The 16,275-nt window shown below is 34.4% G+C and overlaps 1 protein-coding gene across 1 annotated transcript; it reads left to right on the top strand.

The window, feature by feature from the left end:
• Positions 1-596: 596 nt before the first annotated feature.
• On the top strand, positions 597-12,158 carry ZIM (GATA-type zinc finger protein with TIFY domain-containing protein). Its single transcript, XM_082874164.1, is given in 8 exon segments — positions 597-1,237; positions 2,192-2,275; positions 2,357-2,490; positions 8,741-8,848; positions 9,076-9,181; positions 11,614-11,673; positions 11,805-11,854; positions 11,856-12,158. Coding segments are annotated over 8 exon segments (900 nt in total). The 5' UTR covers positions 597-937; the 3' UTR covers positions 11,914-12,158.
• Positions 12,159-16,275: the final 4,117 nt, after the last annotated feature.

The raw sequence follows: 16,275 nt of genomic DNA, 5'->3' as shown, positions 1-16,275 counted from the left end.
AAAAATTGGTCATTTCCTCAATTTGATACTAGATGGTTGGCCAGTTAGGAGGAAATTTCCTCAATTTGATACTGAATGCCAACGGTTCACCTTCATCAAATCTCCTTCAGGACAATTGGATGGTCGGCCAGTTAGGAGGAAATTTTTTTTTTTTTAAACCTTTTTGAACTGTTTGAACCTACCTCCGTAGGTCAACCGGTTGGTCGACCGATAAAGCCAATTTTTATTTATTTTTTTATCTTTTTGAACTGTTTGAACCAGGCCAATTTCGCATGCACTGGTCGACCGGGTCGACCAAGGGTGGTCATCCAAGTGGTTGACCCATGTGTAAAATTCTGAAGCTTTTCTGTTTCAACGGTCACACACAATGTTTTGATAAAATATGTATTCTGTCTTCAGTTTGATGAATCATTTGCTGAAATTTTAATTTGATATCGATTTAGTACAACTATTAGAACACTAAACAATAATTTTTTTATCAAATTTTAAATTTGATATCAATTTTAATGAACCGTGAGAGATGGTCTTGCCAACCCAACCACAAAGTGGCACACCGCGTAAATATCGTTACTAGCCAAGGTCACTCTCTTCTCTCTCTCACACGCGCCACAACCCCGCTCTGTTGCTGTCCTTCACATTCTCTCTCTCTCCTCTCTCAAAAACACAAGTCCTCCAAGTCCACAACCCCAACCCCAACACCACCACCACCACCCCCCCTCACCAGTGTCTTCCAGAATAATACACATATACATATACCTATACGTATTCGTATATATATACATATACATATACAAGTGTATGTTCAACTCATTCATTCACAAGTTTTCAACTTTAAAAAACTCCGAGATTAGGGTTTGTTGAGAGAATTTGATTCTTGTTTTGTGATGCTTCAAAGGACACCGCCATTGAATCGATCTCAGAGCACCCAAACCCAACAATGTACGCTCACTCTCAATCCCTAAACGTTCCCAACCACTTCACCACCGCCGACCAAGACCCCTCACCCTGCGCCGGCGGCGGAGGAGGAGAGTCCACCGCCGACAATCCACACGTTTCCTACGAAACTCACTCTCTCGACGACGGTGTCGGCATTGACGACGTCCACATCGTGCCCTCCGACGTTGTCTATGCCGACGGAGCCTCCGATTTGCCTTTGCAACGTACCGACTGTTCCAACCAGCTCACGCTCTCCTTCCGCGGCCAGGTCTTTGTGTTCGACGATGTTACCACTGATAAGGTCAGGTTCTTCTATGATTAGTTTGCTAAATTAGGGTTTTTCTTTGTATTTGTGATTTGAAGTTGTTTGGTTCGTGAGAAAATGGGGCAATGCGAATGTGAAGGCTGGAAAATGTATCTAATTTTTCTTGGCAATGTGTTTGATTTATGTTTTATAAGGGTTTTAGGTATTGTAGAGTAGAGAAATGTAGGGAAAGAAAGAGAGTTTTGAACATGTTGCATAATTTGAAACCGGTAAAAAGTATGCTCTGAGTTTTATGGAAATGCTAAATATACTGAATTTTTATGCACAAAACTTGTACGGAATGATATGACAATGACATTTTTATAATTATGAAATATATTGATTGGTTATTTGAGTTCCAATGAATGAGTTTCGTCATTTTGTATGAAATTTGTGTATACAAATTTTGTTTGTCTAGCATTACCCGAGCTTGATATAGTTGAATTGGGCTTTCATGTAGTGGAAATGAAACCAATAGGAGCATTTCTAACTATTCACCAATTTTTTTCATGTAATTTGATTTCAAATTTGAGTAAAAAGCTTGACGATATGAATTATTCCAATCATTTCATTAAATTTTCATCAAAATCTTTTTAAAAATTCCTCTCTTATCCCCCAATTTCCTTTTTCATCAAATTTGATGAGAAAAAAAAATAAAAAAATCTCCAATGCTTCAGCTATTTAAATTTGATGATGGATTGAATGAGTTCTCAATTTGATAAAAAAAGACGAAAGGGTTGAAGATGATTTTTGAGCACTTTTTTTTATCAAATTTAAATTTTATGAAAGAAAAGGTGAAGGATTGGAGATGCTCTAAGAAAAGCAAAATTAAAGATTTTTGTCACCCTTCTGTTCCTTGATTTGTTGGCAACCGAAGAAAGTGTTAACGTCAGGCACATATGTAATCTAAGGCTTTGGTTTTAAAGTTTCGTATTTGACATATTATCACAGGTTCAGGCAGTGTTATTGCTTTTGGGGGCATCTGAACTTTCTTCTACCATGCAAGGCGGAGAATTACCGTATGAGAATCAGAGGGTATTTTCTTATCCATTAAAGTTCCTTTTTGTGGTTCTTATAACTGTTTCTTTTTGAGGATCTGAATGTTTTTATCCCCAGGAATCGATGGAGTATCCTGTAAGATGTAGTCTGCCACAGAGAGCTGCCTCCCTAAGTAGGTTCCGACAAAAGAGAAAAGAACGATGCTTTGATAAGAAAATTAGATATAATGTCCGCCAAGAAGTTGCACTCAGGTAAGGTGACTAATGCGGCAAATCAAATATCTATTACTTTTGTTCTCCTTAGATTTTCTTGAAAATCAGCTTATTTGACATTAAAGGACCTTTATGTAATAAACATTTGACATATTACTCAATTTTCTATTAAACCTCATATTTACAAGGCTTACAAACATTTAAGGGCATTTAGAATTTACACTGTGATGCTTGCTATTTTGAAGCCATGTTACTCACCTTAGCTGTTAGCATTATCTTGTTGCACAAGAGTTATAACACAGCTTTGCACGGTAAAAGTGAAATGGAAAACCTAACATTGAAAAACTTTAGAACGGGATTATTGAAAATTGAATTATCTAGTTCTTCAGCAACAAGCATCTGTGATTGGACCGTATATTTGAACCTTGCACATTAACCATACCAAATTGATCAAAATTACAATTCCTATAACAGATTTTGAATTTTTGTATAATACGCATTCATTATATTTTCGTTTTACGGGATATGACTATAATACCCATTAGGTGTAAATTGTACTATAAGCTTTGTTTATATCGCCTGATCCTTTGCAACTAACCAGTTGACTTGTTATTTAGAAGAACCAAAGGAATAAAAAAGATCCCTCACTACATTAAAATTGATTTTCAGTTATTGCTCTTGGCAACTTACTGAGATCTTTTTAAGTAATAATTTACAGTAGAATGCTTTACCTTTCTCATTAACTTTATTTTGTGGTTAGGTTATTTCTAATTTTTTTATGGCTTATCTTTATTTGATCAAACTTAAAAGTTAGAATTAAGTGTCGGTCTATTGCTTAGTTTATTCTCTTATGTTAAAGGGCTCCCCCTCCCTCCTCATTCCTTTTTATTTATTTTTTATTAAAAAAAAAGGTTTACTCAGATGGTAAAAATAGCTACATAAAAATTGTTTTCTTCACAAAATTGCTACTCTCAAGTTCTACTAGAAAGAATTGTTTAGAGAATTTGAGTTGAAGGAAGATTTCATGTTGAGAAATAAATTCCGCTGTCATAGTTTTTTTTCTAGTGGTGTTGTAATCTTAAGTCAGGTATACAAGTCAATTTTTCCGCTTATCAGGAAAAAAGAGACTGAGTTTTTTCATTAGTTGAATAGATTAAATGTTGAATTGCCATTAGTTTTTACTATCAAGTGTTTTTTTTTATAATTTGAGTATGATCTTATGTCTTGTAGTCCGTTTGGATTGGGTGACTTATAGACAAAAGAAAAGAATAAAGAAGTAGAAGAGAGTTCAAGGGGAACAAATTTTGCATCAAGAGAAAGTGAAACAAAATTACAAACCACATGCAACTCACCAATTTCTTAATACAGAAATGAAGAATCGTCCTCAAAAGAAGATGTCATTGAAGCACAAAAAAAGTAATTTTGATTATTATCTCATGAGCTTCCTAAATCTTCAAATTTGTCTTAAAAAAATTATTGAATTTCTTTCCAATTTAGTTACCCAAAGCAGGACACAAATGACACAACTTCAAAGCACACAGACCTTATTGGAGCCTAAATCTCTATAGTAAATGAAGAGCATTTGAATACATTAGTTTGAAGCTACCGAATCAACCTCCTCCAGCTGAACAGTTTGTACCATAATGCCAAAGCCAAAAGATAACGCAAAAATAAATGTTCAATGCTTTCATCACTCCTCTTACACATTACACACTATTGTGGAATGGAAGTACACAACTATTAAGCCTCATTTTATGAAACAAGTGATTGGTATTGAGTAGATCGAAGCAAAAAATTTAAAGAATAGGACTTCTCTCTTGCACAACCCCTTGTTTGGTAGCTTAAGAGGAGAGAGAAATGGAGAGAAATTAAAACCCCTGTATGCCTTTTTTGAATTTGTTTAAAGGTAGAGAGATTTGGAGGGAAAAGTTAGTAAGTACCCAATTTACCCGTATTTTTTAAACAATTGATTTCCTTTTTAGCTGCTCTTGCTCACATAATAAAACTTTCTTCTCTTTTCTTTTCTCTACTCTTATCTTACCCAAACAAGAGGGAAGAAAGCACTATAAGGAATGATACCAATCTCCTTCCTTTTCTTTTCTATTCTTTAGTTTCCCAAGTAGATTGTTGGGTAGGAATAGTTTTCCCAACGATATGTTTTGCGACTATTTTTAACTGCAGAGAGCAATTCCATTGATCATGTTCCTTGATTGGTTCTCTGACTAAAGCTTCACATCCACTATAGATTGGATTGGACTTGATGTACTCGACTTTCCATAGATTTTAGGCCAAAAATAATGTTTAGAGTGTGAAATTTGATATTAGAATATATCTGAGGTTGCTATTTGTGTTTACCTTCGTTGTTAGAATCGTACGATTCGTGATTCAAATCGTACGATTCTGTTCGATACACCTGGAAATCGATTCGAATAGGTTGATGGAATCGCAAATGGCCCAGAATCGCATACGAATCGCACGATTCAGGATTGTCGCAGGTTGACCCAAGTTTCTCAGACTCGAATGAAGAAAAATTGATTTTTGGCTCATTTTTTTTGCTTTTTCTTGCTAGATGATAGGTCGCCTGGTCTTCTAAGACCTAACGACAGTCCAACAAACCTAACCCATTGTCTCTATTTACTCCCAAAAGACAACCCTAGAAAAACTATTGTTTTCTCCTTCTCTCTGTTCGACACAGAGCTCTCTATCACTGTTTGGTGGCACCTCTGCTGCAGGAATATGCTTCGGTGGTTCTTCTTCTTGGTCTTCAACTTTTAGAAAACTTTATTAAAGTTTGTCTTCATGGGTCTTCAACTTTGAGATACTAACAGACAAACCTCATAGGTATTATAAAATGCTATATTGACTTTAAACTTTTCCATTACTTTATTGTTGTGTATTGGGGACTGTGGTATTGAAGCTACTGGGATATTAGAAAAATATTTTGCTTTATTTGGTCTTCAATCAATATTTTTCTTTCTTTGGCAGATAAGAAAAATATTAGAAGAAAAAAGAAACACGGGACACAAGATCCAACATGGGACCATTGTACCCGTGTCAAAGGTGACAATAAAAAGCATTTGAGATGTAATTATTGTGGAAAAGATTACTAGGGTGGGGTGATTCGAATGAAAAAATCATTTGGCTAGAACTCATGATATTGTTGGTGCTTGTAGTTAAGTTTCTGAAGATATCATGAATATGTTTTCACAACTGTTAAATGGAAAAAAACAAGACAATGTTATAAATGTTGATTGTTTTGAAGAAAAAAATGTTGAGGGGAAAAGTAAAGGGGGAACTATGGATGCATATGTCACAGAGGGGAGGGCAAAGCAACAAACTTTAAATCAAATGCTAAAGCAAAGGGAGCCCATGATTAGAGATATTTGTAGAGTCATTTATGGGCATGCATTGACATTTAATTTGGTGAAAAGTCCCTTGTTTAAAAAGATGTCGAAGTCAATTGGTGAGTATGGTGTGGGATTGAAACAACCTAGTTATCATGAAGTGAGAGTATCTTTTTTGATAAAAGAGATTGATCATGTGAATGCAAGTTTAGAAGTGTATATGAAGGAATGGAAGAAGACGGGTTGCACTATAATGTCTGATGGATGGACCGATAGAAAGTCTCGCTCTCTTACTAATTTCCTTGTTAATAGTCTAAGTGGAACAGTGTTTATTAAATCAGTAAACACCTCTAGTGCAATTAAAAATTCTATGAAATTATTTGAGATGCTTGATGACATTGTGAATGAAGTTAGGGAAGAAAATGTGATTTAAGTGGTAACCGATAGTGCATCGGTCTATGTGGGTGCCAGTAGATTATTGGAAGAGAAGAGGACTAAATTGTTTTGGTCCCCATGTACAGCACAATGCCTTGACTTAACGTTAAGTGACATAGGTGAGTTGACGGTTTGCAAAGATACAATAATTAAAGCCAAGGAAATCGCTGTGTAAATTTGTAGGCATGCTTGGGTGCTTGATTTGTTCAGAAAATTTACAAAGAATAGGGAGTTGATAAGACCTGCAGTTACTAGATTTGCCACCGCCTTCCTTACTTTAAAAAGCTTCCAAGATAGGAAGCTCCAACTTAGAGCTATATTTGCATCGGAAGAGTGGGCTAGAAGCACCTAAAAAAAATATATATATTTTTAAACAAAACAATTGAAAAAAATTTCCAATCAAATATATAATCAAAAGTAATTTTAAAGCACTAGCTGAATATTTTTGTTAACAAATAATAATATTTTTTTTAATATTTTAAATAAAAAATATTTTCTGAATTTTTGAAATTTTTTAAATAAAAAAGTAATTATTTTCAATAACAATTTTTTTGAATTGAATTTTAAAAAGAGTTTGGTTATAAGTTTTGAATAGAATTTTTAATGGAATTTTGAGTTGTGTGTTTGGTTATGAGTTCTAAGTTTTTGAATTAAGTTTTGAAAATTCTTTTCAAAACTCATAATCAAATAACTTTTTACAAACTCAACACTCATTTAAAAAATTCAACATTTAATTCAAAACATGTAACCAAACAATTTTTTTCTTTTCAAGTCATAATTTCAAAACTCACAAACTCAAAATACAACTCCACACTCAAATCATAATTCTAAACACAACCAAACGCTACCTTAGTTTCTATATTTTCACCTTTACTTGTTCATTCATAACCTTATTTATTTTTATTAATGTAGGACCAAGAAATTTAAATGCCAATAGAGGAAAAAGAAAAATATTTGAAGATGATGAAATTGAATTGATTGAAGGTGGAGAAGAAGAGGAAGAAGAGTTTGATGAAGTGACTATGGCAGATGATGATGAAGAGGATGACTCTGATATTGACCTTGGAGATGATGAAGATTGACTAATGAAGAAATGAAGGCTTTTTGGAATTTTTAAATTTGTATTTTTGACACAAGTTACAAGTACAGATTAGAGTTTTGAAAAGTTTAGAACTTGTTAAGTTGTGAATCTTATTCGTGATCATATATTCATAGAATCATATTATAATGAATGTGGATTGCCATACATATATGATGTGATGTGAATTTACATAAATTACATCATAAATGCACAATATAATATAGGATCATAGATCACGGTGGGGCTCAGACCCACATCTCTTGCCATAGAAGCGTCTTACCTGTTTAGACCACGCAATCATCATGTAAAATAACATTTTCATTAATTTAAGTCTAAATATTTAATGTTTATAATATCTAAGTGTATAAATATGTTTTTTTTATGTAATTTAGAAAAAGTGACTGAATCTTTACGATTCATGATTCGATTCGATTCATGGCCATTTCGATTCGCGATTCAAATCTCGATTTTAACAACTATGGTGTTTGCCTATAATTCTAGAACAAAAAGGCTGATGATATTTGTTGTCACGGTGACTATCTGTGATCTGGCTGCTGAGAACATTTTGTGGACTAAGCTGTTTGCTAGTTAATATGTTTACTTTTTCTTTTATTGGATGATCTATGGATTCAATGTATGAAGCAAAATTGGGCTAAAATAGGTTTCGTGATTTTGCGCTGGAATTCTAGTGGGCTGATTTTTCAGCATGCACATTCACTGGAATTGGTGCCTAACCAAACCAAAGCAAACTAACAATTGTTTCCTAATCAAGTGGGGTTTAGCTACATGAACCCTTTTTTGCCATTTTGCTTTTCAAGGGCTATATATATGCTCGCTCAAATCAAATAAAAATATATATTTTTTGTTGCTACCACAACCCATTCCCATGTCGTTATTGTCTTATTATATACATTGTGCATTGAGTTTGGGGGGTAATTTTCAACCTCAGACGTGTAAAACCATGACGCAGGTTGTTGCAATGTGAGTGAGTGGCATCCACATCAGGGATTTTGTTTTTACTGTTGTTCATTATCTTGTAAAGTGAATAAAAGACCAAAAGGAGAAGAAAAAAAAGAAAAAGAAAAGATTGAATCAGATGTTCTGCTATCATTTTATCTACTTTTATTAGCTGAATTGATTCTAGGAAAAAAAAAAGTTATATGTTCCAAATGAATTTGTACCAATCTTTTAGGAATCATATGACACTGTAACTCTCTCTCTCTCTCTCGTGCGTGTGCTTGTTTGTGTGTTTCCCACATTCCCTGTTGTATAAAAAGTTTACTGAGAAATCATGTATTCTGTATTGGACTGTCTTCTTTTGATGATTGTTTGATACTAGTTTAAGTCTCCTTTTTTCTTCATCTTGCTGTTCTGGGGAAGAGTTATCATTCCTTTCTGTTTCTGATGTATGTGTATATGCCTGCATCAGGATGCAACGTAAGAAGGGCCAGTTCACTTCTGCCAAGAAGTGTGAGGAGTCTGCTAGCTACAATACTGGTGAGGATTCAGGACAAGATGATAGCCCACCAGAAACTATGTGAGTTTTGTGCAACCTTGAAGAGTTCTATTCTTTGTTGAAGCACTACTACTTATTGGCCTATAATGGGCTAATTTTATTTTACATCTTGCATGTATTGTTTTATTTCTTCCCCTTTGCCTTGGTTGTTGAGTACCAGACATTTTTGTTGGCTAATTTCTTGGTATTGCAGTTTTCACATCTTCCTTAAATGGAACTTTTTGATTGATTTCTTTTATTATTGCTAGATGCACTCATTGTGGCACTAGTTCAAAGTCCACTCCAATGATGCGCCGGGGGCCAGATGGTCCAAGGACACTTTGCAATGCATGTGGGCTGTTCTGGGCAAATAAGGTTGGTATCTCCACTTGTGATATAGAAACCATTTAGTTTTTTCTTCACTCTTCAGTCTTGGTTTTTACACGTACGTCAACACAACAATGCTTGTCATGTTATGCTTGAGAAAAATCTGTCTGTTGGTTCTGTTGAGAGTCTTGAGACATTTACCAGAGAGTTGTAAGGTCCATAATTAATGCCTTCACTGCCTCTGAAGAAGATTATGGCATTCTGGCATCTTGAGTTGTCTATTTAGTTTTGAAGTGTTTGAGCCATTTTTTCTTTCATGAGTCATCCCGTAAAGGGGAAAAACATCTTGAAGCTTTTGAACCCACTCTTTGTGTTGACCCGTCGGAGTTCAATGTGTTGAAGGTTGGTCCTACTAGGTTGCATTTATTTTAGAGGCTACTTACCATAAACTAATGGTTTAGAACTGCTGACATGCCACTTTGAAATTTATGCTCCTGCTTGGTTCAATATGATGGAGTTTAGAAGTTCTTTTCTTATCCACATGGAAAACCTGTGTGTAAACCATAGGATTTGTTTTTGGGGAATTCATTGAATAGTTGGAGAATAGAGTTGGATGGAGCAGATTAGATGACGTTACAGAAGGGGCATTATATGAATAGATCACTGTGAAGTGTGAACACCAAAACAATTAGCAGTTACTTATGTACTATGTAATATTTTTTGCAAGCAAACCTCACTGCTACCTTGGTCCTGCGTTTTACTTTCCTTGCAATTCAAGCTCTAAGCATGTCTAGTGAAGTTTGATAATAATTAATGGAGATTGCTTTGAGGTGATAAGTGCTTCCTTTCGAGCACCTTTGTGGAGCAGGTATTTTTTCAAAAAATAAAAATAAAAATTCTTAAGCAAAAGGGAAGGAAAGAACTCCAAGGCGGGGTGGTTTGCCTGAGTTTGCGAAGAAGGAAGTTGGTTTAACACGACTGACTGTAAACCATGAGAATAGGCTTTCTAAGAAGCATGGAAACTTCTAATAAGATAATGTGTTGTTCGACACTATGTCTGAGATAACAACACGACACGACACTCATCAGACACTTCTAAAGACTTAGACACATGAAACTCATTACAAGTTTAAATAAAACAACTTTGAATTCGACGATAAAACAAGATCTAAATTTAGACCTAATTTTCTCCTTTAGGCTTCAAAAATTATTATTTTGGCTTAAATATTTATATATATGACATGGTAATTATTATCCTTGTATGTATGACATGTAATAAATATATAAAATAATATATTTTGTATGTTTCCCCCATGTGTCGTGTTTTACATTTTTTGAACATTTTTGTGTCGGCATGTCCGTGTCTAGGTTTCTTAGGCTTACTCAATTTAAGTTGGTTCATGGAGTTCGAATTGACCTTGATTTAGGGAACCCATATTCATTTGTTTACGCTTTTAGCAGCACAACCTGATTTTTTTTTTAAGAGAAGGGCGATGCAAGATTGGCTGCCAAGTGGTTGAGGAGGTCCTAGTTACATTTTAAAAGATGCGATAATATCATGTGGCTTTTGCAAAGACCATTGGCATGCAAGGTCTGGTTTTAGGCCACTGCCTAAAAATTAGGATTATTTGCTTGGTAGGCATAAATAAGGTCTACTGTGGGCAGGAAATGGGTTGGCAATTGGGATGAATGGAGAAACCATATCAGGAGAAGATTTTGCGAGTAAATGGGCTGCCACAGAATGTAATTTCTGATGCCACTAGGCATTTACTAAATTCATTTGGTCTTTCGTATTTGCACATTTGAAAGGATTGGGGGCTCCTGGTTACTATTGCATAGCATGGTTTTAGTAATTTTCGAATTAGCTAGACACTTTTGAGGAAAGGTAATCTTCCAGAAATTCTGACATCTCGTTTTCACCTACGATCAACTTTTAATTCCTGAAAGGGTATGCTTATCTTTTGCCTTCAATCTGTTGGCAAGGATGTCCCTAACTAATCAATTTGTTTATTGCACGATATAGACACTCTCTTTTGCCGTTACTTGTGAATGTGCCCTGACGTTATGACTTCTGCAAATCTTGAACCCTAACATGCTTTAACACTTTCTCAAACGTCTTGAATCAGTTGGCAAGGATGTTCTTAACTAATCAATTTGTTATATCATAGTGTATATATTCTTAACAACCGTGCTAAATACCCCCACTGGGGGTCGACCCCCAGTGAGGTGTCGGGCCATGATTCGCTGAAAATTCAAAAAAAAAAAAAAAAAAACAGTTTTTTTTTTGGCCAATGGGAGGGCAACAGACACGTCCCCCAGTGACCCCCACTGGGGGTCTGAGGCATTTTTGATATTCTTAATTGGCATAACTTGTGAATCTGCCCAACAATGTGCCTTTTTCAAGACTTGAACTCTAATATGCTTTCACACTCGGGTGCTGAGTTTTATGTATCTCATATTGAGAATATGGACTTCTGCAGGGGGCCATGAGGGATCTTTCGAAGAAAATGCATGATTTTGCTCCAGCTCCAACAGAACAGGTATACATTTCACAAAGCATAGGCGTATTTGGCTTTTCTGAAACTGTTGTTTGGCTTTGATTTTGCTGTTTCTGCAATATTAATCTGGTGCTTCTCTTTTCTCCTTTTCTTTTTTGCCCCCTTGCAAATAGCGTGAAGATGTAGCTTATAATTCTGACTATGGAACCCCCATCCACACTCATTGATCTTCTTCCTTTCTCCAGTGGTGATGATAACTCAGCTTTAGCACCTGAGCGGTAAGCTATTACACAAAGGCAGTCTGGCGATGATTGGAACATAGAAGGCTTTCTTTAAAACTACTTCTGGCGTTTATTTGTACAGATAAGTCTTAATCAGTACACTGAGGTCCTTTTCTTTTTACTTTTGTACTTTGCATGAGATTACCTCGAGAGATTATTACTTAGATATCACACAATATTTCTGGAGTGTCTCGACAGTTTTAGCTATCTTCCGAAACACACAGTTCATCTAGATTTTATAGTCTTTTCAATTGGTTGACTCCTTTCTTTTATGTTAGTGGACCTAAAAATGTCTCTAGTTCAAATTTAGGTTGGGTCATGAGTTAACCCAACATGTAACCCTGGCTCGTATGAATATATATATATATAAACAACATTTTAGTGACTTTTCATTTGTCTTGCTTTTGTATTTTTATGTTTCCACTTTTCTGGGAAGATTGGGGCAGGGATTGCTGAATCCAACACAAATAGTCATCAAAAGCTTTATATGCTTCTCCATATGATTTAACCCTCATTTTTTACAATTGGGAGGGGAGCTGGAAAGGGGAAGTCGCATCAATGAGATTTGAACTTTGACATCATGTAGGCTAACTAGATTCAAACTCTCTAGTAGGCCAACCATTTGGTCTCGAACCCATGTTGAGGTGTACATTAACTTTGTAGTTGGTGTGGTGTGTATGCTAATTCTGCTAGTTCTACCTTAGATTCGGAATCCTCATGTTCTTCCTTGAAATATCACATTGGTTGTGCCCAGCCAATAACAGGCCGGTTTTGTGTGCCCGCCTAATAACATATTAGTTGTGTACTTGTCCAATAACAGGGGTTATACGTTTGCATGGTTCAAAAAATCATGAAACATCATTAACCAGACATACAGTTACGAAGTGTTCCGAACTATGTAATAATTTTTGCCATTGCAGGGTTTTAAGTTTTTTTTTTAGCCCCTCATTATTTGCTTGGGACGGGAGGTTCTTGAATTGAATCACCCCCACCCCATGTTTCTAAATTCAGATCATCTGTAGTGTAATCTGTTGCTCTATGTCAAAAAAAAAAAAAAAAGGAATCAAGGGTTGAGATCAAATTTTTTGTTTTGTTTTGTTTATTTTTTGGTTTTTTGTTTTTTTGTTTTTTTGATTTTTAATCTTAAGCAATCAAGGATTGCGATTAAAAATAAAGGGGAAAATTTGGATTTTTAGTAAAAAATAGTCAAAATAATGTCGTTTTAACTTGCTATTTTATTTTAAAACATTACAAATTGTATTATAAAGCAGTGGACTACAGAGGATCCAAATTTCATGTTTTGGGGGTGATATATTCAGTTCCAGCCTTGTTTCTAGGTCTTATTTGGTGCAAATTTTTTCAAAATGAAAGTTGATAATTGAAAAACAATAACTATATGCACGTTTCTCTTATTTGACTGGTAAAATAAGATACAATAAATTATAAACAGCTTTAATAAATTGCACCAAAGATTTTGAACCGTGGACATTTTTTGAACATGGTTTCCCACTAGAAACTTACCATTTAGATTCTTAAATTTAGGAAAATGTCTCGTAGCTCAAATTTTGTGGCTCAAAAGTGGCTTAAATTTGGCCATTTTTATGTTGTTCTGTACTCAAAACGTCGTTTTGGCCATTTGAGTCACTTTTGAGCCACAAAATTTGAGCTACATAGCATTGTCGTATAATGCTACATTATTATTATGTCAAGTTTGACAAGTTGAAAAAAAGTCAAAAAATTACTCAAGAAGTTAAAAAGTTATCACTATTTACCAAAAGTCAAAAAATACGGCTACACAACTCTCAATCTTAATTTTTCCTTACACACTAATTTATACAATTTTTTAATACATATTTTTTCATAAAAAGTCAAAAGGTTAACTCAAACAACCACATTTTTTTCCTCAATTTTTTAGTCCAAAAAGTCAAAAAGTACACTTATTTAGGACATCCCAAACAACCCCTTAGTCAAAGGGGAGCTATTTAGCGACAAAAATGTTAGAGATTTCAAAATTTTTACCAAATTGAAAGATATTTTTTATAAAAAAAAAACAATAAGGTTCACTTTAAATTTTTATAAAAAAATAATGAGGTTCATTTTTTGGCAAATTAAAATTTAAACTATCTTCAATTGAAATATGTACAACATTACAATATTAAATGAAAACATAAGGTCACTTTATATAAGTGAAATAATTCACTTTTTTCTTCTTTTCCTGATGTAAGATTGTGTAAAATAAAAGTTAACAATTGTTTAGGTGGCAAGTTTATTTCGAATCAAGCGATCTTAGTTGGTCAATTTTTAATTAGGTCAATCTATACTATTCTAACTAATTGTATCTCTTAGACAATTTCGAAAACCATCATGTTTTATTATATAGATTTGTGTTAGTAATATAAAGGGTTATTTATACGAAGATTACCTAAACTATTGAGAAATATCAATTTGACCTATAAAAGCGTACAAATGGGCCCTTAAACTATAAAAATGTACGAATTGGACCCCCTAATGGAAGGGTCAAAATAAAATATATTAATAGTTTAAGGAGTAAATTTGTATGCTTTTATAATTTAGGGGGTAAAGTAATACTTCTCAATAGTTTAAGAGGTCAATTTATACGTTTTTATAATTCAAATAGTCAAAATGATATTTTTCAATAATTTAAGGGGTCTCTGTGTATGTAACTCAAATATAAATGAGCGCACCTAGGGTTCATCAAATGGCTTGTAGGCAAAAAATCCTACTATAACCCAACTCGTTCAACCCATCCCCATGGCTTGTCCCAATTTGCTTGATTGCTCATCCCATAGAAGATGATTTGTAACGACCCACTTTTTTATTTCTTGGAACCATTACCAGATTCATTAATTTAATTCAATTTCAGAGATAACATGCATAAAACTCTTTGCGTCAACGAGTAAGAATAAATAAAGATTTTCTCATCCGAATGCAAATTAAATACAACATGAGCATAACTAAATAAATTGCCCGTAGGCTTACATCTTTAAAAGTAAAGGAAAGGGTTTAACCTTTTTACATCAATGACATTCCGCCCACAAATAAAAGGCCTCGTGGCCAACAGGTAAAGAAGATCCATAACCTTGAAACACTTCTCGATGTTCACCTGAAAAAGGATTAGCAACGTGGGATGAACATAAAGTCCAGTAGAGATCTCAACATGATCCTAAACAATAGCAACTTACAAATAGCAATGATCATGAATGCTTAGTCTCATACTGTATAAATAATGTAACGGTTTATACATAAATATATGTATATAAGAACTTTTCTCAAAGTCGTTCATTTCATTCAATAACATAAGCAATTCACTTTTCTTTCTTCTTATCTTTTTCCAAAATTCATATTACTATGATGAATTTTTGAAGAAAACAATTTCACCAAGCCCATTACGTTTTTTTTTCTCACTTCCCAGACTTGTACCTGATTTGCCTTTTCAAAACATGTTTATACAAGTATTCAAAGTCTTTCACGTTTTTTACCATCACAACACAATACTTACGTTCGTTTCCAACACATGCATAACTATTCAAGTATGCCTTTAATACAAAAGGAAAACAACAAGCAATCAATAACTATCTGCTTCAACAATTGAGGCAACACGGCCTTCTAGAACAATAACCATTATAACCCATGATATACCCAGATACACTGAGACAATAATGATAAATGAATTCTGCTCTACTTGCCTTAAGCACGGTAAGTCAATGATACACCTTTCCATAACAAAATGCCAAGTCAAGGATACACCTTTCCATACTAAAATCCTAATTTACCAGACACTGGCTGAAAGGTAATGGTACCTCTGCCAAGTTCTCCAAGAGCTAGCTGGAAGGTACTAGTACCTCTCATTCTAAGCGCTGCCAAGTTCCCCAAGCGCTAGCTGGAAGGTACTAGTACCTTTCATTCGAAGCGCAAGCACATTCCCAACCATCTCAACATACAAGAATGTATAATAACACAAGTGTAAAACATACACCATATATATAAACACAATCATATTCAACGACAACCAATGAAGGATTAGTTTTAATTCACCTAGTCCACATGCAATTTCTACAGCAGTCAAAGCTACCCTTCACCGATAGCCCAAAACATATATTTCTAAACATATATGCAATCTCCAAAATAGATAAACTATCCATATTTTCATAGGTGAGAAATTACAAATAACCAACTCTACCATTTACATTCATATCTATCCATTTCTGCATCTAATACGAAAGGAAAACAAAAATTCAATTCTCGCAAGACTTTCAGTCCAATAACAATGATAATGTGTAAAAGTTCCAAGATCTGACCTCAAGTTCATTATTCGTTTACAAAGGATGACAATTTCATTTTC

This window comes from Camellia sinensis, chromosome 6 (assembly GCF_055761805.1).
Source record: "Camellia sinensis isolate YWXY chromosome 6, ASM5576180v1, whole genome shotgun sequence".
NCBI classification, from domain to species: Eukaryota; Viridiplantae; Streptophyta; class Magnoliopsida; order Ericales; family Theaceae; genus Camellia; species Camellia sinensis.
This window is presented reverse-complemented; position numbering and strand designations above follow the sequence as displayed.